This window comes from Phasianus colchicus, chromosome 35 (genome assembly GCF_987193195.1).
Source record: "Phasianus colchicus chromosome 35, bPhaCol1.hap1.1, whole genome shotgun sequence".
NCBI lineage: Eukaryota > Metazoa > Chordata > Aves > Galliformes > Phasianidae > Phasianus > Phasianus colchicus.
The window spans coordinates 2,549,386-2,574,774 of NC_143470.1; the positions used below are offsets into that span (position 1 = coordinate 2,549,386).

Below are 25,389 nucleotides of genomic sequence, written 5' to 3' on the forward strand. Positions count from 1 at the left end.
CCCACCCCATAACCCAACCCATAACCCAGCCTATAACCCACCCCATAACCCCATAACCACCCCATAACGCCCCCACCCCATAACAAACCCCATAACCACCCCATAATCCCATAACCCACCCCATAACCCACCCCATAACCCCATAATCCACCCCATAACCCCATAACCCACCCCATAACACCATAACCCTCCCCATAACCCCATAACTCACCCCATAACCCTCCCCACCCCATAACCCTCCCCATAACCCCATAACCCCATAACCCACCCCATAAACCCCCCACCCCATAACCCACCCCATAACCCCATAACCCCCCCACCCCATAACCCCATCTATGGGGTTGGGGTCCCCATTTTACCCCCCCCGCCCTGCTGACGATCCCATAAATCCTTATAGGGTCCGGCCGGTCCCAAAGGAGCCAAAGGAGCGATGGTGAGTGCTGTGCCCCCACCCCATAACTGCCCCCCACCCCATAACTGCCCCCACCCCATAACTGCCCCCACCCCATAACTGCCCCCATCACCCCATAACTGCCCCCATAACTGCCCCCATCACCCCATAACTGCCCCCCATCACCCCATAACTGCCCCCAACCCAAATCCCCCCCACCCCATAACTGCCCCCCATCACCCCATAACTGCCCCCAACCCCATAACTGCCCCCCCTCACCCCATAACTGCCCCCATAACTGCCCCCCCACCCCATAACTGCCCCCATAACTGCCCCCATCACCCCATAACTGCCCCCCACCCCATAACTGCCCCCATCACCCCATAACTGCCCCCAACCCAAATCCCCCCCACCCCATAACTGCCCCCCATCACCCCATAACTGCCCCCAACCCCATAACTGCCCCCCCTCACCCCATAACTGCCCCCATAACTGCCCCCCCACCCCATAACTGCCCCCATAACTGCCCCCATCACCCCATAACTGCCCCCCACCCCATAACTGCCCCCATCACCCCATAACTGCCCCCATAACTGCCCCCATCACCCCATAACTGCCCCCCATCACCCCATAACTGCCCCCATAACTGCCCCCCCACCCCATAACTGCCCCCCTCACCCCATAACTGCCCCCCATCACCCCATAACTGCCCCCCCACCCCATAACTGCCCCCATCCCCCCTTTTTGCCCCCCCCCCCAAATTTTATAGGGCCAAGCCGGACCCAAAGGTGAACGCGGCCCCCCCGGCCCCCCCGGCCACCCCGTAAGTCCTGTGGGGTTGGGGGGGTCTGTGGGGTCTATGGGGTTTGGGGGGGTTATGGGGTTGGGGGGGTTCTATGGGGTTGGGGGCGGTTATGGGGTTGGGGGGGTTCTGTAGGGTCTATGGGGTTTGGGGGGGGGTTATGGGGTTGGGGGTGGTTCTATGGGGTCTATGGGGTTTGGGGGGGGTCTATGGGGTGTGGGGGGGTTATGGGGTTGGGGGGGTTCTGTAGGGTCTATGGGGTTTGGGGGGGGGTTATGGGGTTGGGGGGGGTCTATGGGGTCTATGGGGTTTGGGGGGGTTATGGGGTTGGGGGGGTTCTGTAGGGTCTATGGGGTTGGGGGGGTCTATGGGGACTATGGGGTTTGGGGGGGGTTATGGGGTTGGGGGTGGTTCTATGGGGTCTATGGAGTTGGGGGGGGTCTATGGGGTGTGGGGGGGTTATGGGGTTGGGGGGGTTCTGTAGGGTCTATGGGGTTTGGGGGGGGGTTATGGGGTTGGGGGGGGTCTATGGGGTCTATGGGGTTTGGGGGGGTTATGGGGTTGGGGGGGGTTATGGGGTTGGGGGGGTTCTGTAGGGTCTATGGGGTTGGGGGGGTCTATGGGGACTATGGGGTTTGGGGGGGGTTATGGGGTTGGGGGTGGTTCTATGGGGTCTATGGGGTTTGGGGGGGGTCTATGGGGTGTGGGGGGGTTATGGGGTTGGGGGGGTTCTGTAGGGTCTATGGGGTTTGGGGGGGGGTTATGGGGTTGGGGGGGGTCTATGGGGTCTATGGGGTTTGGGGGGGTTATGGGGTTGGGGGGGGTTATGGGGTTGGGGGGGTTCTGTAGGGTCTATGGGGTTGGGGGGGTCTATGGGGACTATGGGGTTTGGGGGGGGTTATGGGGTTGGGGGTGGTTCTATGGGGTCTATGGAGTTGGGGGGGGTCTATGGGGTGTGGGGGGGTTATGGGGTTGGGGGGGTTCTGTAGGGTCTATGGGGTTTGGGGGGGGGTTATGGGGTTGGGGGGGGTCTATGGGGTCTATGGGGTTTGGGGGGGTTATGGGGTTGGGGGGGTTCTGTAGGGTCTATGGGGTTGGGGGGGTCTATGGGGACTATGGGGTTTGGGGGGGGTTATGGGGTTGGGGGTGGTTCTATGGGGTCTATGGAGTTGGGGGGGGTCTATGGGGTGTGGGGGGGTTATGGGGTTGGGGGGGTTCTGTAGGGTCTATGGGGTTTGGGGGGGGGTTATGGGGTTGGGGGTGGTTCTATGGGGTCTATGGGGTTTGGGGGGGGGTTATGGGGTTGGGGGGGGTCTATGGGGTCTATGGGGTTTGGGGGGGTTATGGGGTTGGGGGGGGTCTATGGGGGTCTATGGGGTCTATGGGGTTGGGGGGTTCTGTGGGGTTGGGGGGGCTACGGGGTTGTGGGGTTGTGCTTATGGGGCAGCAAGTTGGTTATGGGGCAGGCACTTATGGGGCGGTGGGTCATTTATGGGGCAGTGGGCCACTTATGGGGCAGGGGGTCACTTATGGGGCTGGGTCACTTATGGGGCAGGGGTCACTTATGGGGCGGTGGGTCGATTGTGAGGCAGGGGTCACTTATGGGGCTGGGCTCACTTATGGGGCTGGGCTCACTTATGGGGCAGGGATCACTTATGGGGCGGTGGGTCACTTATGGGGCTGGGTCACTTATGGGGCGGGGTCACTTATGGGGCGGGGATCACTTATGGGGCTCACTTATAGGGCTGGGCTCACTTATGGGGCTGGGTCACTTATGGGGCGTGGTCACTTATGGGGTGGGGTCACTTATGGGGCGGGGTCACTTATGGGGCGGGGTCACTTATGGGGCAGGGGTCACTTATGGGGCGGGGTCACTTATGGGGCGGGCTCACTTATGGGGCTCACTTATAGGACTGGGCTCACTTATGGGGCGGGGTCACTTATGGGGCTGGGGTCACTTATGGGGCAGGGATCACTTATGGGGCGGTGGGTCACTTATAGGGCAGGGATCACTTATGGTGTGGGGTCACTTATGGGGCAGGGATCACTTATAGGGCGGGGATCACTTATGGGGCGGGCTCACTTATGGGGCGGGCTCACTTATGGGGCTCACTTATAGGACTGGGCTCACTTATGGGGCGGGGTCACTTATGGGGCGGGGTCACTTATGGGGCAGGGGTGACTTATGGGGCGGGGTCACTTATGGGGCAGGGATCACTTATGGGGCAGGGATCACTTATGGGGCTGGGCTCACTTATGGGGCGGGGTCACTTATGGGACAGGGATCACTTATGGGGCAGGGATCACTTATGGGGCGGGGTCACTTATGGGGCGGGGTCACTTATGGGTCTGGGGTCACTTATGGGGCAGGGTCACTTATGGGTCTGGGGTCACTTATGGGGCGGGCTCACTTATGGGGCGGGGATCACTTATGGGGCTCACTTATAGGGCTGGGCTCACTTATGGGGCTGGGTCACTTATGGGGCGGGGATCACTTATGGGGCAGGGATCACTTATGGGGCGGGCTCACTTATGGGGCGGGGTCACTTATGGGGCGGGGTCACTTATGGGGCAGGGGTCACTTATGGGGCGGAGTCACTTATGGGGCAGGGTCACTTATGGGTCTGGGGTCACTTATGGGGCGGGGTCACTTATGGGGCTGGGCTCACTTATGGGGCTCACTTATAGGGCTGGGCTCACTTATGGGGCTGGGTCACTTATGGGGCGGGGATCACTTATGGGGCAGGGATCACTTATGGGGCGGGCTCACTTATGGGGCGGGGTCACTTATGGGGCAGGGTCACTTATGGGGCGGGGTCACTTATGGGGCGCGGTGCCGCAGGGCCCCCCAGGGGAGGTGATCCAGCCGCTGCCGCTGCAGTCGCCCCATAAGAACAAACGCTCCATCGACGCCTCGCAACCGCTGGCCGACGACCCCGCGAGCGGCCCCACAAGTGTGGGGCTGGAGGAGCTGCTGGGCGCCGTGGGGCGGGAGATCGAAGCCTTGCGGCGACCGACCGGGACCCGAGAAAATCCGGCACGGAGCTGCCAGGACCTGCGGCTCAGCCACCCACAGCTGCACGACGGTCTGCGCCCCACTGCGCCCCACTGCGCCCCACTGCGGCCCCATAGCGGCCCTATAAGGGACTATAGGGACACATAGGGACCCATAGGGACCCATAGCGCCCCATGAGGACCCATAGGGACCCATAGGGACCCATAGGGACCCATAAAGATCAATAGAGACCCATAAGGACCCATAGGGACCCATAGCGACCCATAGGGACCCATAGGGACCCATAGCGACCCATAGGGACCCATAGGGACCCATAGAGACCCATAGAGACCCATAGCGCCCCACTGCGGCCCCATAGCGGCCCCATAGCGGCCCTATAAGGGACTATGGGGACAGATAGGGACCCTTAGGGACCCACAGAGACCCATAGGGACCCATGAGGACCCATAGGGACCCATAGGGACCCATAGAGATCAATAGAGACCCATAGAGATCAATAGAGACCCATAAGGACCCATAGGGACCCATAGCGACCCATAGGGACCCATGGAGCCCCATAGAGACCCATAGGGACCCATAGAGACCCATAGAGACCCATAGGGACCCATGGAGCCCCATAGAGACCCATAGGGACCCATAGAGACCCATAGCGACCTATGGAGCCCCATAGAGACCCATAGTGCCCCATAGAGACCCACAGAGACCCACAGAGACCCACAGAGACCCATAGCGCCCCATAGAGCCCCATTGAGACCCATAGCGCCCCATTGCGCCCCATAGAGACCCATAGCGACCCATAGCGCCCCATAGCGACCCATAGCGACCCATAGAGACCCACAGAGACCCACAGAGACCCATAGCGCCCCATAGAGCCCCATAGAGACCCATAGCGACCCATAGCGCCCCATAGCGACCCATAGCGACCCATAGAGACCCACAGAGACCCACAGAGACCCATAGCGCCCCATAGAGCCCCATAGAGACCCATAGCGACCCATAGCGCCCCATAGCGACCCATAGCGACCCATAGAGACCCACAGAGACCCACAGAGACCCATAGCGCCCCATAGAGCCCCATAGAGACCCATAGCGACCCATAGCGCCCCATAGCGACCCATAGCGACCCATAGAGACCCACAGAGACCCACAGAGACCCATAGCGCCCCATAGAGCCCCATAGAGACCCATAGAGCCCCATAGAGACCCATAGCGCCCCATAGAGACCCATAGCGACCCATAGCGCCCCATAGCGCCCCCCACATGTAGACCCCCCCGCTATTCCCCCCCCACACCCCCCCCATATTAAGACCCCCTCCGTATGACCCCCCCAATTTACCCCCCCTAATTAACCCCCCCTATTTCATCCCCCCCAATTCACCCCCCCAATTCACCCCCCCCAATTAACCCCCCTAATTAACCCCCTCTAATTAACCCCCCATATTTCCCCTCCACCCCAATTCACCACCCCCCAATTCATCCCCCCCAATTCCCCCCCCCAATTATCCCCCCCTAATTAACCCCAGATATTTCATCCCCCCCAATTCACGCTCCCAATTCACCCCCCCTAATTAACCCCCCTAATTAACCCTCCCCTAATTAACCCCCCATATTCCCCCCCCAATTCACCCCCCCCAATTATCCCCCCCTAATTAACCCCCCATATTTCATCCCCCCCAATTCACCCCCCCCAATTCACCCCCCCAATTCACCCCCCCAATTCACGCCCCCCTAATTAACCCCCCTAATTAACCCTCCCCTAATTAACCCCCCCTATTTCCCCCCCCCCCCCAGGCCCCTACTGGGTGGACCCCAACCAGGGCTGCTCCCGCGACGCCATCCAAGTCTTCTGCCGCTTCTCCGGGGGGGGGACGGCCACGTGTCTGCCCCCCCACAACGACACCCAGCAGGTCAGAGCCCCCCCAACCCCCCCCCAGAAAAGGTGGGACCCCCCCCCACCTCCAACCCCCCCCCCAAAAACGTCAGACCCCCCCCAAACCCCAAACACCCCCCCAAAATGTGAGACCCCCCCCCACCCCCTGTCCCCATCACTCCATTATTGGAGGGGGGGGTCACGTGTCTGCCCCCCCACAACGACACCCAGCAGATCAGAGCCCCCCCAACCCCCCCCCAAAAAAGGTGGGACCCCCCCCCACCTCCAACCCCCCCCCCAAAAAGGTGAGACCCCCCCCAAACCCCAAACACCCCCCCAAAATGTGAGACCCCACCCCACACCCCCTGTCCCCCTGCCATCACCCCATTACTGGGGGGGGTGACATGTGTGCCACCCCCACAACGACACCCAGCAGGTCAGAGCCCCCCAACCCCCCCCCCAAAAAAAGGTGAGACCCCCCCTCCACCTCCAACCCCCCCCCCAAAATGTGAGACCCCCCCCAAACCCCAAATCTCACCCCCCCAAATGCTGAGACCCCCCACCTTCACCCCATTATTGGGGGGGCCACATTTCTGCCCCCCCCCCACAACGACACCCAGCAGGTCAGAGCCCCCCCAACCCCCCCCAAAAAAGGTGGGACCCCCCCCCACCTCCAAGCCCCCCCAAGAAAGGTGAGACTCCCCCCAAACCCCAAACACCACCCCAAAAAGGTGAGACCCCCCCCCAACCCTGTCTCCATCACCCCTTTATTGGGGGAGGGGGGTCACATTTCTGCCCCCCCACAACGACACCCAGCAGGTCAGAGCCCCCCAACCCCCCCCCCAAAAAAAGGTGAGACCCCCCCTCCACCTCCAACCCCCCCCCCAAAAAGGTGAGACCCCCCCCCAAACCCCAAACACCCCCCCCAAAATGTGAGACCCCCCCCCCACCCCCTGTCCCCATCACCCCATTATTGGAGGGGGGGGTCACATGTCTGCCCCCCCACAACGACACCCAACCCCTTTGCCCCCCCCCATTTAACCCCCCCGTCCCCCCCCCACACCCCCATTTCCCCCCCCACGCCCCCCAACCCCCCCATATCCCCCCCCACCCCCCCCATACCCCCCAATATCCCATGCCCCCCCCCGCCCCCCCCCAAATTAACCCCCCCATCTCCCCCCCCACCCCCATTTCCCCCCCCAATCCCCCCATATCCCCCCTCGACCCCCCCCATAACCCCCCCCATAACCCCTCAATATCCCATGCCCCCCCCCCTTTTGCCCCCCCCCCAATTTAACCCCCCCTTTCCCCCCCCACCCCCCCATATCTCCCCCCCAACCCATATTCCCCCCTCCACGTCCCCCATCCCCCCCCCATATCCCCCCAGACCCCCCATTCCCCCCCCACACCCCTCAATATCCCATGCCCCCCCCCCTTTTTTGCCCCCCCCCCAATTTAACCCCCTTTCCCCCCCCACCCCCATTTCCCCCCCCCGTCCCCCAACCCCCCCAAATCCCCCCAAACCCCCCATTCCCCCTCCACACCCCTCAATATCCCATGCCCCCCCCCCTTTTTGCCCCCCCCCCCAATTTAACCCCCCCTTTCCCCCCCCCGCAGCCCGCCGCCCCCCCCCCGGTTCAGCTCCGTTTCCTCCGCCTGCTGAGCGCGGCGGCGGCTCAGCGCGTTACCCGGCCGTGTCCGCCAGGGGGCGCCGGCGCTCCGCTGCTCCTCACGGCGGCCAACGGGGAGCGCCTGGATGCCGGCGGCGCCCAGCAGCTGCGGGTCAGAGACAGCCGGCCGTGCGCGGTGAGCGGGCGGGGACCGGGACCCCAGACCCATAAGGGACCCCAGACCCATCAGGGACCCCCACCCCATAACGGACCCCAGACCCAGCAGGGACCCCAGACCCATCAGGGACCCCCACCCCATAACGGACCCCAGAGCCAGCAGGGACCCCAGGCCCATCAGGGACCCCCACCCCATAACGGACCCCAGACCCAGCAGGGACCCCAGACCCAGCAGGGACCCCAGACCCATAAGGGACCCCCACCCCATAAGGGACCCCAGACCCATAAGTGGGACCCCAGACCCATAAGGGACCCCAGACCCATCAGTGGGACCCCAGACCCAGCAGGGACCCCAGACCCACAGGGACCCCAGACCCATAAGTGGGACCCCAGAGCCAGCAGGGACCCCAGACCCATAAGGGACCCCATACCCATCAGGGACCCCAGACCCATGAGGGACCCCAGACCCATAAGGGACCCCTGACCCATAAGGGACCCCAGACCCATCAGTGGGACCCCAGACCCAGCAGGGACCCCAGACCCACAGGGACCCCAGACCCATAAGTGGGACCCCAGAGCCAGCAGGGACCCCAGACCCATAAGGGACCCCCACCCCATAAGGGACCCCAGAGCCAGCAGTGGGACCCCCACCCCATAACGGACCCCAGAGCCAGCAGGGACCCCAGGCCCATCAGGGACCCCCACCCCATAACGGACCCCAGACCCATAAGTGGGACCCCAGACCCATAAGGGACCCCAGACCCATCAGTGGGACCCCAGACCCAGCAGGGACCCCAGACCCACAGGGACCCCAGACCCATAAGTGGGACCCCAGACCCAGCAGGGACCCCAGACCCATAAGGGACCCCCACCCCATAAGGGACCCCAGACCCATAAGTGGGACCCCAGACCCATAAGGGACCCCAGACCCATCAGGGACCCCAGACCCATGAGGGACCCCAGACCCATAAGGGACCCCTGACCCATCAGTGGGACCCCAGACCCAGCAGGGACCCCAAGAGGACCCCAGACCCAGCAGTGGGACCCCAGACCCATAAGGGACCCCAGACCTATAAGGGACCCCAGACCCATAAGGGACCCCAGACCCAGCAGGGACCCCAGAGCCATAAGTGGGACCCCAGACCCACAGGGACCCCAGACCCATAAGGGACCCCAGACCCATAAGTGGGACCCCAGAGCCATAAGTGGGACTCCAGACCCATCAGGGACCCCAGACCCATGAGGGACCCCAGACCCATAAGGGACCCCAGACCTATAAGGGACCCCAGAGCCATAAATGGGACCCCAGACCCATGAGGGACCCCTGACCCATCAGGGACCCGAGACCTATAAGGGACCCCAGACCCATAAGTGGGACCCCAGACCCATGAGGGACCCAGACCCAGCAGGGACCCCCACCCCATAAGGGACCCCAGACCCATAAGGGACCCCAGACCCATCAGTGGGACCCCAGACCCAGCAGGGACCCCAGACCCATAAGTGGGACCCCAGACCCATAAGGGGCCCCAGACCTATAAGGGACCCCAGGCCTATAAGGGACCCCAGACCCCCCATGACCCCCATCTGACCCCCATCTGACCCCATGACGCCCATCTGACCCGCATCTGACCCCCGTCTGACCCTATGACCCCCATCTGACCCCCATCTGACCCCATCTGACCCCCATCTGACCCCATGACCCCCATCTGACCCCCATGTCCCCCCAACCCCACAGCTGACCCCATGACCCCCATCTGACCCCCGTCTGACCCCATGACCCCCATCTGACCCCCATCTGACCCCCGACCCCGCAGCTGACCCCGTGAGCCCCATCTGACCCCATGACCCCCATCTGACCCCCATCTGACCCTCATCTGACCTCATGACCCCCATCTGACCCCCGTCTGACCCCCTTCTGACCCCATGACCCCCATCTGACCCCATATCTGCCCCCCAACCCTGCAGCTGACCCCATGACCCCCATCTGACCCCCTTCTGACCCCATGACCCCCGTCTGACCCCATGACCCCCATCTGACCCCATGACCCCCGTCTGACCCCCGTCTGACCGCCGTGTTGCCCCGCAGGCCGCAGTGGGGCAGCAGAGCCATGAGCTGTGGTCGCCCCGCCCGGATCTGTTCCCGCTGTCCGACCCCAGCGGCGCCGCGACCTTCGGCCCCGTCTGCTTCATCGCCTGACCGCGTCCTTAATTACCCCGCTCCTTCATTAATTACCCCGCTCCTTCATTAATTACCCCGCTCCTTAACGCGTCCGCCCCCCCCGCCCCATAAGGAGAAAGGAGAAACCCCATAAGGCGCAGCGACCCCAAAACGCAACTGTGGGGTTTTTATTGGGGGGGCGGGGGGTCAGTAATTAGCGATCTCTGACGGGGTTCTTAATGATTTCTGAAGTTAATGAGCGGTAATTAAGTGGCGGAATTGAAGGAGGAGCGGAGGAGGGAAGGGGGGGCTGCTGTTATTTATTTTGGAGGAGTTTTTATGGGGCCGGTGGAATAAAAAGGAGGGCGGTCCCAGAAGTGTGACCCATAAGTGTGACCCATAAGTGTGACCCACAAGTGTGACCCCATAAGTGTGACCCCATAACTGCCACCCCATAACTGTGACCCCATAAGTGTGACCCCATAAGTGTGACCCCATAAGTGAGATCCCATAAGTGTGACCCAGAAGTGTGACCCAGAAGTGTGACCCCATAAGTGTGGCCCCATAAGTGTGACCCCATAAGTGTAACCCATAAGTGTGACCCCATAAGTGTGACCCAGAAGTGTGACCCTATAACAGCCACCCCACAAGTGTGACCCCATAAGTGTGACCCATAAGTGTGGCCCATAAGTGTGACCCCATAAGTGTGGCCCATAAGTGTGACCCCATAACAGCCACCCCATAAGTGTGACCCCAGAAGTATGACCCAGAAGTGTGACCCTATAACAGCCACCCATAAGTGCGACCCATAAGTGTGACCCAGAAGTGTGACCCCATAAATATGACCCACAAGTGTGACCCCATAAGTGTGACCCCATAAATCTGACCCCATAAGTGTGACCCATAAGTGTGACCCCATAAGTGTGGCCCCATAAGTATGATCCCATAAGTGTGACATAGAAGTGTGACCCCATAAGTGTGACCCCATAAGTGTGGCCCCATAAGTGTGACCCCATAAGTGTAACCCATAAGTGTGACCCATAAGTGTGACCCATAAGTGTGACCCTATAACAGCCACCCCATAAGTGTGATCCACAAGTGTGACCCCATAAGTGTGGCCCCATAAGTGTGACCCCACCCCCACACCATCATCCCCCACAGACCCCACAAACCTCACAAACCCTACAGACCCCACAGGCCCCAGAAACCCCACATATCCCAGAAACCCCAGAAACTCCAGAACCCCACAGACCCCACAAACCCTACAGACCCCACAGACCCCACAGGCGCCCCCAAACCTCCCCACCCCACAAACCCCACTGAACCCACAGACCCCACAAACCCCACAGACCCTACAAACCCCACAAACCCCACGGACCCCACAGACCTCATAGATGCCTCCACCCCATAAACCCCACAGACCCCACAGACCCCACAAACCTCTCCACCCCACAGACCCCACAAACCCCACAAACCTTTCCACCCCACAAACCCCACAAACCCCATAAACCCCTCCACCCCACAGACCCCACAGACCCCACAAACCTTACAGACCCCACAAACCCCACAGACCCCACAGACCCCAAACCCCACAGAGCTCCGTGCTGCACGTCGGGGCCGACCCCATTTATTGACCCCAAAACTGCCAATGGGGGGGGGGAACGGGGATGTGAGGCGGGCAGGGGGAGACCCCACAGATATGGGGCGCTATGGGGTGCTATGGGGTGCTATGGGGCGGTGTGGGGTGCTATGGGGCGGTGTGTGGGGCTATAGGGTGCTATGGGGTGCTATGGGGTCCAATGGGGTGCTATGGGGTGCTATGGGGCGGTGTGGGGTGCTATGGGGCAGGGTGTGGGGCTATAGGGTGTTATGGGGCGCTATGGGGTGCTATGGGGCGGTGTGGGGTGCAATGGGGTCAATGCGTTCAGTGGAGCCTCAGTGGGTCTCAATGGGGTCAATGGGTCGCAGTGGGTCTCAGTGGGGTCAGTGGGTCTCAATGGGTCTCAGTGGGTCTCAGTGGGTCTCAGTGGGTCTCAGTGGGTCACTGTGTTGCTCCATGGGTCTCAATGGGTCTCGGTGGGTCTCGGTGGGTCTCAGTGGGTCGCTGTGTTGCTCCATGAGTCTCAATGGGTCTCAATGGGTCTCAATGGGTCTCTATGGGTCTCTATGGGCCTCAATGGGTCTCAGTGGGTCTCAATGGGTCTCAATGGGTCTCTATGGGTCTCTATGGGCCTCAATGGGTCTCAGTGGGTCTCAATGGGTCTCAGGAGTCTCAGTGGGTCTCAATGGGTCTCAGTGGGTCTCAATGGGTCTCAATGGGTCTCAATGGGTCTCTATGGGCCTCAATGGGTCTCAGTGGGTCTCAATGGGTCTCAATGGGTCTCAGTGGGTCTCAATCGGTCTCGGTGGGTCTCGGCGGGTCTCAGTGGGTCTTAATGGGTCTCAGTGGGTCTCAATGGGGTCAATGTGTCTCAATGGGTCTCAATGGGTCTCAATGGGTCTCGGTGGGTCTCAATGGGTCTCAGGGGTCTCAATGGGTCTCAGTGGGTCTCAATGGGTCTCAGTGGGTCTCAATGGGTCTCGGTGGGTCTCTATGGGCCTCAATGGGTCTCAGGGGTCTCAATGTGTCTCAATGTGTCTCAGTGGGTCTCAATGGGTCTCAGGGGTCTCAGTGGGTCTCAATGGGTCTCAATGGGTCTCAGTGGGTTTCAGTGGGTCTCGGTGGGTCTCAATGGGTCTCAATGGGTCTCAATGGGTCTCAGTGGGTCTCAATGGGTCTCAATGGGTCTCAATGGGTCTCTATGGGCCTCAATGGGTCTCAGTGGGTCTCAATGGGTCTCAATGGGTCTCTATGGGTCTCTATGGGCCTCAATGGGTCTCAGTGGGTCTCAATGGGTCTCAGGAGTCTCAGTGGGTCTCAATGGGTCTCAGTGGGTCTCAATGGGTCTCAATGGGTCTCAATGGGTCTCTATGGGCCTCAATGGGTCTCAGTGGGTCTCAATGGGTCTCAATGGGTCTCAGTGGGTCTCAATCGGTCTCGGTGGGTCTCGGCGGGTCTCAGTGGGTCTTAATGGGTCTCAGTGGGTCTCAATGGGGTCAATGTGTCTCAATGGGTCTCAATGGGTCTCAATGGGTCTCGGTGGGTCTCAATGGGTCTCAGGGGTCTCAATGGGTCTCAGTGGGTCTCAATGGGTCTCAGTGGGTCTCAATGGGTCTCGGTGGGTCTCTATGGGCCTCAATGGGTCTCAGGGGTCTCAATGTGTCTCAATGTGTCTCAGTGGGTCTCAATGGGTCTCAGGGGTCTCAGTGGGTCTCAATGGGTCTCAATGGGTCTCAGTGGGTTTCAGTGGGTCTCGGTGGGTCTCAATGGGTCTCAATGGGTCTCAATGGGTCTCAGTGGGTCTCAATGGGTCTCAATGGGTCTCAATGGGTCTCTATGGGCCTCAATGGGTCTCAGTGGGTCTCAATGGGTCTCAATGGGTCTCTATGGGTCTCTATGGGCCTCAATGGGTCTCAGTGGGTCTCAATGGGTCTCAGGAGTCTCAGTGGGTCTCAATGGGTCTCAGTGGGTCTCAATGGGTCTCAATGGGTCTCAATGGGTCTCTATGGGCCTCAATGGGTCTCAGTGGGTCTCAATGGGTCTCAATGGGTCTCAGTGGGTCTCAATCGGTCTCGGTGGGTCTCGGCGGGTCTCAGTGGGTCTTAATGGGTCTCAGTGGGTCTCAATGGGGTCAATGTGTCTCAATGGGTCTCAATGGGTCTCAATGGGTCTCGGTGGGTCTCAATGGGTCTCAGGGGTCTCAATGGGTCTCAGTGGGTCTCAATGGGTCTCAGTGGGTCTCAATGGGTCTCGGTGGGTCTCTATGGGCCTCAATGGGTCTCAGGGGTCTCAATGTGTCTCAATGTGTCTCAGTGGGTCTCAATGGGTCTCAGGGGTCTCAGTGGGTCTCAATGGGTCTCAATGGGTCTCAGTGGGTTTCAGTGGGTCTCGGTGGGTCTCAATGGGTCTCAATGGGTCTCAATGGGTCTCAGTGGGTCTCAATGGGTCTCAATGGGTCTCAATGGGTCTCTATGGGCCTCAATGGGTCTCAGTGGGTCTCAATGGGTCTCAATGGGTCTCTATGGGTCTCTATGGGCCTCAATGGGTCTCAGTGGGTCTCAATGGGTCTCAGGAGTCTCAGTGGGTCTCAATGGGTCTCAGTGGGTCTCAATGGGTCTCAATGGGTCTCAATGGGTCTCTATGGGCCTCAATGGGTCTCAGTGGGTCTCAATGGGTCTCAATGGGTCTCAGTGGGTCTCAATCGGTCTCGGTGGGTCTCGGCGGGTCTCAGTGGGTCTTAATGGGTCTCAGTGGGTCTCAATGGGGTCAATGTGTCTCAATGGGTCTCAATGGGTCTCAATGGGTCTCGGTGGGTCTCAATGGGTCTCAGGGGTCTCAATGGGTCTCAGTGGGTCTCAATGGGTCTCAGTGGGTCTCAATGGGTCTCGGTGGGTCTCTATGGGCCTCAATGGGTCTCAGGGGTCTCAATGTGTCTCAATGTGTCTCAGTGGGTCTCAATGGGTCTCAGGGGTCTCAGTGGGTCTCAATGGGTCTCAATGGGTCTCAGTGGGTTTCAGTGGGTCTCGGTGGGTCTCAATGGGTCTCAATGGGTCTCAATGGGTCTCAATGGGCCTCAATGGGGTCAATGTGTCTCAATGGGTCTCAATGGGTCCCAGTGGGTCTCAGTGGGTCTCAATGGGTCTCAATGGGGTCAATGTGTCTCAATGGGTCTCAATGGGTCTCAGTGGGTCTCAGTGGGTCTCGGTGGGTCTCAGTGGGTCTCAGTGGGTCTCAATGAGGTCAATGTGTCTCAATGGGTCTCAATGGGTCTCAGTGGGTCTCAGGGGTCTCAATGGGTCTCGGTGGGTCTCAATGGGTCTCGGTGGATCTCGGTGGGTCCCGGTGTGTCGGTGTGGGTGCGGAGGTCGGGCGGCGTGGCGGCGCTCACAGCAGCCCCCTCTGGCGGGCGGCGGCCCCGCGGCGCACGGCGCGCAGGATGAGGGCGGTGCCGGCCGCGATGCCCGCGATGCCCACCGCCAATCCCGCGGCGCACCACAGGGTGGCGCTGCTCTCCGACGGCGGCTGCGGCACTTCCGGCTCTGCGGGCGCAAACGGGGGTGGGGGGGAGCGGCATCCGGGGCCATTGAACCTCATAACCACACAACCACACCACCCATAACCCCACAACCCCACAACCCTATGACCCCATAACTCCGTAACCCCGTAACCCTGTAACCCCACAACCCCATAACCCTGCAACCCTGTAACCCCATAGCCCCACAACCCCACAACCTCACAACCCCATGACCCCATAACCCCACAACCCCATAACCTCATAACCCGACAACCCCATAACCCCATAGCCCCACAACCCCATAATCCTATAATCCCACAACCCCATAACCCTATGACCCCATAACCCCATGACCCTATGACCCCATAACTCCAAACCCCACAACCCCATAACCCCATAACCCACCCCATCACCCCATATCCCACCCCATCACCCCATAAGCACCCCATCACCCCTATATCTCACCCCACAGCCGCTCGGTGGCGCCCTCTGCCGCCCAGTGGCGCACAGCACACGTGTACACGTCTCCCATCACCCCATAACCCCATACCCACCCCATAACCACCCCATATCCCACCCCATAACCCCATATCCCACCCCATAACCCCATCACCCCATATCCCCCCCCATAACCCCATATCCCACCCCATCACCCCATATCCCCCCCCATAACCCCATATCCCACCCCATCACCCCATAACCACCCCATAACCCCATATCCCACCCCATCACCCCTATATCTCACCCCAGAGGCGCTCGGTGGCGCCCTCTGTCGCCCAGTGGCGCACAGCACACGTGTACACGTCGCCGCGGCGCGGCACGAAGGGCAGGTAGGAGAACTTCCGGAAGAGGAGGTCGGGCCGGCCGTAATACACGCTGTCGTAAACGCCGTCGCTCAGCGGCTCCCCGTTACGACGCCACTCGATGGTGGCGACGGGCGGCCAGAAGCGGTCGGCGTAGCAGATGAGGACGTTGGGTTCGTCCAGCTCCACCGGGTCCTCCGAGAACAGCGCCACCTCCGGCGCCACTGCGCAACGGCAGCGGCGTGACGGGGTGCGGGGCGTTGTGGGGTTTTATGGGGTTTTGTGGGGTTGTGGGGTTGTGGGGTTTTATGGGGTTGTGGGGTTTTATGGGGTTTTGTGGGGTTGTGGGGTTTTATGGGGTTTTGTGGCGTTGTGGGGTTTTATGGGGTTATGGGGTTGTGGGGTTTTATGGGGTTTTATGGGGTGTTATGGGGTTATGGGGTTGTGGGGTTTTATGGGGTTGTGGGGTTTTATGGGGTGTTATGGGGTTATGGGGTTGTGGGGTTTTATGGGGTTATGGGGTTGTGGGGTTTTATGGGGTTTTGTGGGGTTGTGGGGTTTTATGGGGTTTTATGGGGTTGTGGGGTTTTATGGGGTTTTATGGGGTTATGGGGTGCTTATGGGGTTATGGGGTTTTATGGGGTGTTATGGGGTTTTATGGGGATATGGGGTTTTATGGGGTTATGGGGTGCTTATGGGGTTATGGGCTTATGGGGTTTTATGGGGTGTTATGGGGTTTTATGGGGTTATGGGGTTTTATGGGGTTGTGGGGTTTTATGGGGTTATGGGGTTTTATGGGGTTTTATGGGGTTTTATGGGGTTATGGGGTTTTATGGGGTTGTGGGGTTTTATGGGGTTATGGGGTTTTATGGGGTTATGGGGTTATGGGGTTTTATGGGGTGTTATGGGGTTTTATGGGGTTGTGGGGTTTTATGGGGTTTTATGGGGTTGTGGGGTTTTATGGGGTTTTATGGGGTTATGGGGTGCTTATGGGGTTATGGGGTTATGGGGTTTTATGGGGTGTTATGGGGTTTTATGGGGTTGTGGGGTTTTATGGGGTTATGGGGTTTTATGGGGTTGTGGGGTTTTATGGGGTTATGAGGTGTTATGGGGTTGTGGGGTTTTATGGGGTTTTATGGGGTTGTGGGGTTTTATGGGGTTTTATGGGGTTTTATGGGGTTTTATGGGGTTATGGGGTTTTATTGGGTTTTATGGGGTGTTATGGGGTTGTGGGGTTTTATGGGGTTTTATGGGGTTGTGGGGTTTTATGGAGTTATGGGGTTTTATGGGGTTTTATGGGGTTATGGGGTTTTATGGGGTTATGGGGTTTTATGGGGTTTTATGGGGTTGTGGGGTTTTATGGGGTGTTATGGGGTTATGGGGATTTATGGGGTTTTATGGGGTGCTTAAGGGGTTGTGGGGTTTTATGGGGTTATGGAGCGGGTTATGGGGTTGGGGGTTATGGGGCTCCATTGCCCCATCACCCCATTGCACCCCATCACCCCACACATGACCCCCTGACCTTTGACCCCTGACCCCTGGCCCCACTCCCAGGCTCTGCAGGGACCCACAGCAGCTCCACCTCATCACTTCCACACTCTGTTTCCCCACTGCTCACCCCAACCCCATCACCCCACAACTGCGGGACCCCCTGCCCCCAAACCTTAGACCCCTGACCCCTGACCTTTGACCCCTGACCCCCCCGTACCGAATTCCTGCTGGGAGCGGTAGGAGTTGTGGGTCATGACGTCGAGGTTCTGCCCCATCACCCCATCACCCCATCCTGACCCCAAAACTGCGGGACCCAGCGCCCCCAGACCTTTGTCCCCTGACCCCTGACCTTTGACCCCTGACCCCCCGTACCGAACTCCTCCTGGGAGTGGTTGGAGTTGTGGATCATGACGTCGAGGTTCTGCAGGGCTCCATCACCCCATCACCCCATCCTGACCCCACCGCCCCACAACTCTGGGACCCATCGCCCCCAGACCTTTGCCCCCTGACCCCTGACCCTTGACCCCGCCATACCGAACTCCTCCTGGGAGCGGTTGGAGTTGTGGATCATGACGTCGAGGTTCTGCTTGCCCACGGCCATGTTCTGCAGGGCGCCCTGCGCCTCGAAGCTGGCGAAGCGGCCGAAGTCGGGCAGCCGCCAGACGGTCTGTGCCGCCTCCAGCTCCACGTGGAACAGCTCGTCCGCGTCGAAGTGGAAGCCAAACTGAGCCCCCGACGCCTCCGGGCCCTCCGAGCGGTGGTAGAACTCCGCCTGGATCAGCACGTGCGGCTCTGCGGGGTCGGGGGTCAAGGGTCAGGGGTCAGAGAGGGGCAGGGGGGGCATTGGGGGGCAGTGGGGTTGCAGGTCTGTGGGGTGAGGGGGGGTTTAGGGGGGAGAAGTGATGGGTAGAACTCGGCCTGAAGCAGCATGTGCGGCTCTGTGGGGTCAGGGGGCAAAGGTCAGGGGTCGGGAGGTCATTGGGGGGCATTTGGGGAGCAGTGACGGGGCAGTGGGGTCAATGGGGTTGGGCATCAGGGGGAGCCAGGGGGTGTCAGGGGGGCAGCCTTTGTCCAGAACTCGGCCTGGATCAGCACATGTGGCTCTGCGGGGTCAGGGGTCAAGGGTCAGGGGTCAGAGAGGGGCAGGGGGGTCGTTGGGGGGCAGTGGGGTTGGAGGTCAGTGGGGGTCAGCGGGATTCAGGGGTCAGAAGTGATGGGTAGAACTCGGCCTGGATCAGCACGTGCGGCTCTGTGGGGTCGGGGGTCAAGGGTCAGGGGTCAGAGAGGGGCAGGGGGGGCATTGGGGGGCAGTGGGGTTGGAGGTCTGTGGGGTGAGGGGGGGTTTAGGGGGGAGAAGTGATGGGTAGAACTCAGCCTGGATCAGCACATGGGGCTCTGCAGGGTCAGGGGTCAAGGGTCAGGGGTCGGGGTGTCATTGGGGGGCATTTGGGGGGCAGTGGGGTCAAGGGAGTTGGGGGTCAGGGGGGGTTGAGGGGGGGTGTCAGGGGGGCAGAAGTGATGGGTAGAACTCGGCCTGGATCAGCACGTGCGGCTCTGCGGGGTCAGGGGTCAAGGGTCAGGGGTCAGAGAGGGGCAGGGGGGGCAGTGGGGGGCAGTGGGGGGCAGTGGGGTCAATGGAGTTGGGGGTCAGCGGGATTCAGGGGGCAGAAGTGCTGGGTAGAACTCGGCCTGAAGCAGCACATGGGGCTCTGCGGGGTCAGGGGTCAAGGGTCAGGGGTCAGAGAGGGGCAGGGGGTCACTGGGGGGCAGTGGGGTCAGTGGGGTTGGGGGTCAGTGGGGACCAGGCGGGGTCAGGGGGGCAGAAGTGATGGGTAGAACTTGGCCTGCAGAATCATGTGGGGCTCTGTGGGGTCAGGGGTCAGGGGTCATTGGGGGGCATTTGGGGGGCAGTGGGGTTGGCGGTCAGGGGGTCAGAGGGTCTTAGGGGGCAGTGGGGGTCAGGGGTCAAAGGTCAGGGGTCAGCAGAGGTACGGGGTTAAGCGATAGGGTGGAGGTTATGGGGTAGGAGTGGGGTTATGGGATCCCCCCCAGCCCCATAACCGCCCCATAAGTGCTATGGGACCCCACTGCCAGCCCCATAGCTGCCCCATAACTGCTATGGGACCCCAGTCCTAACCCCATAGCTGCTATGGGACCCCACCCAGACCCCCCCCAGCCCCATAGCTGCCCCATAACTGCTATGGGATCCCACTCCCAGCCCCATAACCACCCCATCACTGCTATGGGATCCCACTCCCAGCCCCATAACCACCCCATCACTGCTATGGGATCCCACTCCCAGCCCCATAACCACCCCATAACTTCTGTGCCTCCCCCCCAGCCCCATAAGCGCCCCATAACAGCTGTGTCCCCCCCCAGCCCCATAACCACCCCATAATTGCTATGGGATCCCACTCCCAGCCCCATAACCGCCCCATAACTGCTATGGGATCCCAGTCCTAACCCCATAGCTGTTATGGGACCCCACCCAGACCCCCCCAGCCCCATAGCTGCCCCATAACTGCTATGGGATCCCACTCCCAGCCCCATAAGCACCCCATAACTTCTGTGCCCCCCCCCAGCCCCATAAGCGCCCCATAACAGCTGTGCCCCCCCCCCCCCCAGCCCCATAACCACCCCATAACTGCTATGGGATCCCAATCCCAGCCCCATAACTGCTATGGAATCCCAGTCCCAACCCCATAGCTGCCCCATAACTATTATGGGACCCCACCCAGACCCCCCCCCCAGCCCCATAGCTGCCCCATAACTGCTATGGGACCCCACCCAGACCCCCCAGCCCCATAGCTGCCCCATAACTGCTATGGGATCCCACTCCCAGCCCCATATCTGCCATGGGACCCCCCCCAGCCCCCCCCCCCCAGCCCCATAACCACCCCATAAGTGCTATGGGACCCCACCCAGACCCCCCCCAGCCCCATAAGCGCCCCATAACAGCTGTGCCCCCCCCCCCAGCCCCCTCCCCACGCACTCAGAACGGCCCCGACGCCCCCCAGGACCCCCAAGAGGAGCACTGGGATCGCAGCTCCGCTCAGCACCGCCATCTCTTGCGCTGCGAGCCCCACAAGTGTGGGGCGGAGTGGGGGGGGGGGGGAGAGAGGGGTACCGACCCCCCCCGCACGGCTGGAAGCTTTCAGCCAATCGCGTGCGGCAACGCCGCTGACGTCAGTTGTTCCCAGGGAGAGCGGCGCCGCACGGTGACCCGAATGGGAAACGGACGGAGCCCCACTGAGCCCCATAGATCGACTGAGCCCCATAGATCCCACTGTGCCCCATAGATCGACTGAGCCCCATAGATCGACTGAGCCCCATAGATCCCACTGTGCCCCACAGATCGACTGAGCCCCATAGATCCCACTGTGCCCCATAGATCGACTGAGCCCCATAGATCGACTGAGCCCCATAGATCGACTGTGCCCCATAGATCCCACTGTGCCCCATAGATCGACTGAGCCCCATAGATCCCACTGAACCCCATAGATCCCACTGAGCCCCATAGATCCCAGTGTGCCCCATAGATCCCACTGTGCCCCATAGATCTTATTGAGTCCCATAGATCCCAGCGTGCCCCATAGATCGACTGTGCCCCATAGATCCCACTGTGCCCCACAGATCCTATTGACCCCCATAGATCCTATTGAGACCCATAGATCCTACTGACCCCCATAGATCCCAGTGTGCGCCATAGATCCCATTGTGCCCCATAGATCGACTGAGCCCCATAGATCCCAGCGTACCCCATAGATCCTACTGAGCCCCATAGATCCCACTGTGCCCCACAGATCCTATTGAGCCCCATAGATCCCAGTGTGCCCCATAGATCCTATTGAGCCCCATAGATCCCAGTGTGACCCATAGATCGACTGAGCCCCATAGATCCCACTGTGCCCCATAGATCCCACTGAGCCCCATAGATCCCAGCGTACCCCATAGATCCTATTGACCCCCATAGATCCCAGTGTGCCCCATAGATCCTATTGACCCCATAGATCCCACTGTGCCCCATAGATCGACTGAGCCCCATAGATCCTATTGACCCCATAGATCCCACTGTGCCCCATAGATCCCACTGTGCCCCATAGATCCCAGCGTACCCCATAGATCCTATTGAGCCCCATAGATCCCAGTGTGCCCCATAGATCCTATTGAGCCCCATAGATCCCACTGTGTGCCCCATAGATCCTATTGAGCCCCATAGATCCCAGTGTGCCCCATAGATCCTATTGACCCCACAGATTCTATTGACCCCATAGATCCCACTGTGCCCCATAGATCTTATTGAGTCCCATAGATCCCAGAGTGCCCCATAGATCGACTGTGCCCCATAGATCCCACTGTGCCCCATAGATCCTATTGACCCCCATAGATCCCAGTGTGCCCCATAGATCCTATTGACCCCATAGATTCTATTGACCCCATAGATCCCATTGTGCCCCATAGATCGACTGAGCCCCATAGATCCTATTGACCCCATAGATCGACTGAGCCCCATAGATCCTATTGACCCCATAGATCCCACTGTGCCCCATAGATCGACTGTACCCCATAGATCCCAGTGTGCCCCATAGATCGACTGAGCCCCATAAATCCCACTGAGCCCCATAGATCCTATTGACCCCCATAGATCCCACTGTGCCCCATAGATCCCAGTGTGCCCCATAGATCCTATTGACCCCATAGATCCCACTGAGCCCCATAGATCGACTGAGCCCCATAGATCCCAGTGTGCCTCATAGATCGACTGAGCCCCATAGATCGACTGAGCCCCATAGATCCCACTGAGCCCCATAGATCCCAGTGTGACCCATAGATCGACTGAGCCCCATAGATCCCACTGTGCCCCATAGATCCCACTGAGCCCCATAGATCCCAGCGTACCCCATAGATCCTATTGACCCCCATAGATCCCAGTGTGCCCCATAGATCGACTGAGCCCCATAGATCCTATTGACCCCATAGATTCTATTGACCCCATAGATCCCAGTGTGCCCCATAGATCGACTGAGCCCCATAGATCCTATTGACCCCATAGATCCCACTGTGCCCCATAGATCCCACTGTGCCCCATAGATCGACTGTGCCCCATAGATCCTATTGACCCCCATAGATCCTATTGAGACCCATAGATCTCTGTGCCCCACTGATCCCACTGTGCCCCATAGATCCCACTGTGCCCCACAGATCTCTGTGCCCCACTGACCCCAATGTGCCCCACTGACCCCAGTGTGCCCCACTGATCCCCCCTGCCCCACAGATTCCCCCCCCCCCCCAATTCTATGGGGCAGAGTGCCGGACGGCGCTCCGGCAGCGGGAACTCTGCCCGGATACCGGTGACGTCACCAGACTCCGCCCACCGCCCTTCCCCCCACTTCTCGTTGTCCCCTGCCCTACTGGGGTTACTGGCGGTCATTGGGGGCTACTGGGGGGCTACCGAGGGAGCGCTGGGGGCTACTGGGGGATACTGGGGGAGCACTGCTTGGGGGGGGATACTGGGAGGCTACTCGGGGCCACTGAGGATTACTGGGGGCTACTGGGGGTTACTGGGGGCCACTGGGGGTCACTGGGGGCTACTGAAGGCTACTGGGGGCTACTGGGGGCTACTGGGGGCTACTGGGGGAGCACTGGTTGGGGAGGGATGCTGGGAGGCTACTCGGGGCCACTGAGGATTACTGGGGGCTACTGGGGGGCTACTGGGGGTTACTGGGGGTCACTGGGGGTCACTGGGGGCTACTGAAGGCTACTGGGGGCTACTGAGGGAGCACTGGGGGCTACTGGGGGCTACTGAAAGGCTACTGGGGGTTACTGGGGGTCACTGGGGGCTACTGAAGGCTACTGGGGGCTACTGAAGGAGCACTGGGGGCTACTGGGGGCTACTGGGGGTTACTGGGGGTCACTGGGAGGCTACTGGAGGTTACTGGGGGCCACTAGGGGTTACTGGGGGTCACTGGGGGCTACTGAAGGCTACCGGGGGCTACTGAGGGAGCACTGGGGGCTACTGGGGGCCACTAGGGCTGCATGGGGCCGTCCCCATTGGGGTCCTCCATTTCCCATTGGGGTCTCCATGTCCCTTTGGGGTCCTCCATGTCCCTTTGGGGTCTCCGTGTCCCCATATGCACCCATGGGTCCCCACTGAGTTCCTCCATGTCTCCTTGGGGTCTCCATGCCCCCATGGGTCCCATTGGGATCTTCGTGTCCCATTGGGTCCCCATTGGGTCTTCATGTCCCACTGACGTCCCCATGGATCCCATTGGGGTCCTCCATCTCCCATTGGGTCCCCATGGTGTCCCCATGTCCCACTGGGTTTTCCATGTCCCCATATGTCCCCATGGGTCCCATTGGGGTCTTCATGTCCCATTGGGGTCCCCATGGATCCCATTGGGGTCCTCCATCTCCCATTGGGTCCCCATGGTGTCCCTATGTCCCACTGGGGTCTCCATGTCCCCATATGTCCCCATGGGTCCCCTTTGGGGTCTCCCATGTCCCATTGGGGTCCTCCATGGGTCCCATTGGGTTTTCACGTCCCACTGATGCCCCCATGGATCCCATTGGTGTCCCCATGTCCCCATATGTCCCCATGGGTCCCCACTGAGGTCCTCCATGTCCCTTTGGGTCTTCATGTCCCATTGGGGTCCTCCATGTCTCCTTGGGGTCTCCATGCCCCCATGGGTCCCATTGGGATCTTCGTGTCCCCATTGGGTCCCCATTGGGTCTCCATGTCCCACTGATGTCCCCATGGGTCCCATTGAGGTCCTCCATGTTCCCATTGGATCCCCATGGTGTCCCCATGTCCCACTGGGTTTTCCATGTCCCCATATGTCCCCATGGGTCCCATTGGGGTCTTCATGTCCCATTGGGGTCCCCATGGATCCCATTGGGGTCCTCCATCTCCCATTGGGTCCCCATGGTGTCCCTATGTCCCACTGGGGTCTCCATGTCCCCATATGTCCCCATGGGTCCCCTTTGGGGTCTCCCATGTCCCATTGGGGTCCTCCATGTGTCTCATTGGGTTTTCACGTCCCACTGATGTCCCCATGGATCCCATTGGTGTCCCCATGTCCCCATATGTCCCCATGGGTCCCCACTGAGGTCCTCCATGTCCCTTTGGGTCTTCATGTCCCATTGGGGTCCTCCATGTCTCCTTGGGGTCTCCATGCCCCCATGGGTCCCATTGGGATCTTCGTGTCCCATAGGGTCCCCATTGGGTCTCCATGTCTCACTGACGTCCCCATGGATCCCATTGGGGTCTCCATGTCCCACTGATGTCCCCATGGGTCCCACTGAGGTCCTCCACGTCCCCATGTCACCAATCACTCTTTTATTGAACGCCTCCTACAAAAAGCCCCCCATAATCCCCCCCATCCCTCCCATATCCCCCCAAAGACCCCCCCAGCCCCCCAATCACTCCCACTGAGCGATGGCCGCCATCATGGCCACCCCGGCCAGCAGCGCGGCCAGCTGCAGCAGGGACTGCATGGGGACGTCCCATTGGGGTCCTCCGTGTCCCATTGGGGTCTCCATGTCCCACTGATGTCCCCATGGGTCCCATTGGGATCTTCGTGTCCCACTGATGCCCCCATGGATCCCATTGGTGTCCCCATGTCCCCATATGTCCCCATGGGTCCCCATTGAGGTCCTCCATGTCCCTTTGGGTCTTCATGTCCCATTGGGGTCCTCCATGTCTCCTTGGGGTCTCCATGCCCCCATGGGTCCCATTGGGATCTTCGTGTCCCATAGGGTCCCCATTGGGTCTCCATGTCCCACTGACGTCCCCATGGATCCCATTGGGGTCTCCATGTCCCATTGGGGTCCCTCATGTCCCACTGATGTCCCCATGGGTCCCACTGAGGTCCTCCACGTCCCCATGTCACCAATCACTCTTTTATTGAACGCCTCCTACAAAAAGCCCCCCAAATCCCCCCATAACCCCCCCCAAAGA

The 25,389-nt window shown here is 60.3% G+C and overlaps 2 protein-coding genes across 2 annotated transcripts in view; one reads left to right on the forward strand and one right to left on the reverse strand.

Moving 5' to 3' along the window:
* COL11A2 (collagen type XI alpha 2 chain) overlaps positions 1 to 10,530 on the forward strand; it is a 108,492-nt gene extending 97,962 nt beyond the window's left edge. The window contains exons 57-62 of the mRNA XM_090129218.1: positions 398 to 433; positions 1,161 to 1,214; positions 4,036 to 4,279; positions 6,001 to 6,116; positions 7,697 to 7,885; positions 9,953 to 10,530. Coding sequence (XP_089985344.1) covers positions 398 to 433; positions 1,161 to 1,214; positions 4,036 to 4,279; positions 6,001 to 6,116; positions 7,697 to 7,885; positions 9,953 to 10,063 — 750 coding nt within the window. The 3' untranslated portion in view covers positions 10,064 to 10,530. The remainder of the gene's footprint in view (positions 1 to 397; positions 434 to 1,160; positions 1,215 to 4,035; positions 4,280 to 6,000; positions 6,117 to 7,696; positions 7,886 to 9,952) is intronic.
* A 1,099-nt stretch (positions 10,531 to 11,629) lies between these two features.
* LOC116241410 (mamu class II histocompatibility antigen, DR alpha chain-like) lies at positions 11,630 to 20,554 on the reverse strand. The gene is made up of 4 exons (XM_090129149.1): positions 20,425 to 20,554; positions 17,967 to 18,224; positions 15,884 to 16,165; positions 11,630 to 15,163 (listed from the first exon to the last, which is right to left on the reverse strand). Exons 1-4 carry the CDS (start codon positions 20,495 to 20,497, stop codon positions 15,009 to 15,011), a joined length of 768 nt encoding a protein of 255 aa, XP_089985275.1. The 5' UTR covers positions 20,498 to 20,554; the 3' UTR covers positions 11,630 to 15,008.
* Positions 20,555 to 25,389: the final 4,835 nt, after the last annotated feature.

Coding starts and splice junctions, on each gene's coding strand:
- LOC116241410 (XM_090129149.1), bottom strand. CDS start 20,497: ATGGCGGTGCTGAGCGGAGCTGCGATCCCAGTGCTCCTCTTGGGGGTC. Junction 18,225..20,424: donor GGGCGTCGGGGCCGTTCTGA/GTGCGTGGGGAG, acceptor CCGACCCCGCAG/AGCCGCACGTGCTGATCCAG. Junction 16,166..17,966: donor CCGCTCCCAGGAGGAGTTCG/GTATGGCGGGGT, acceptor GCCGTTGCGCAG/TGGCGCCGGAGGTGGCGCTG.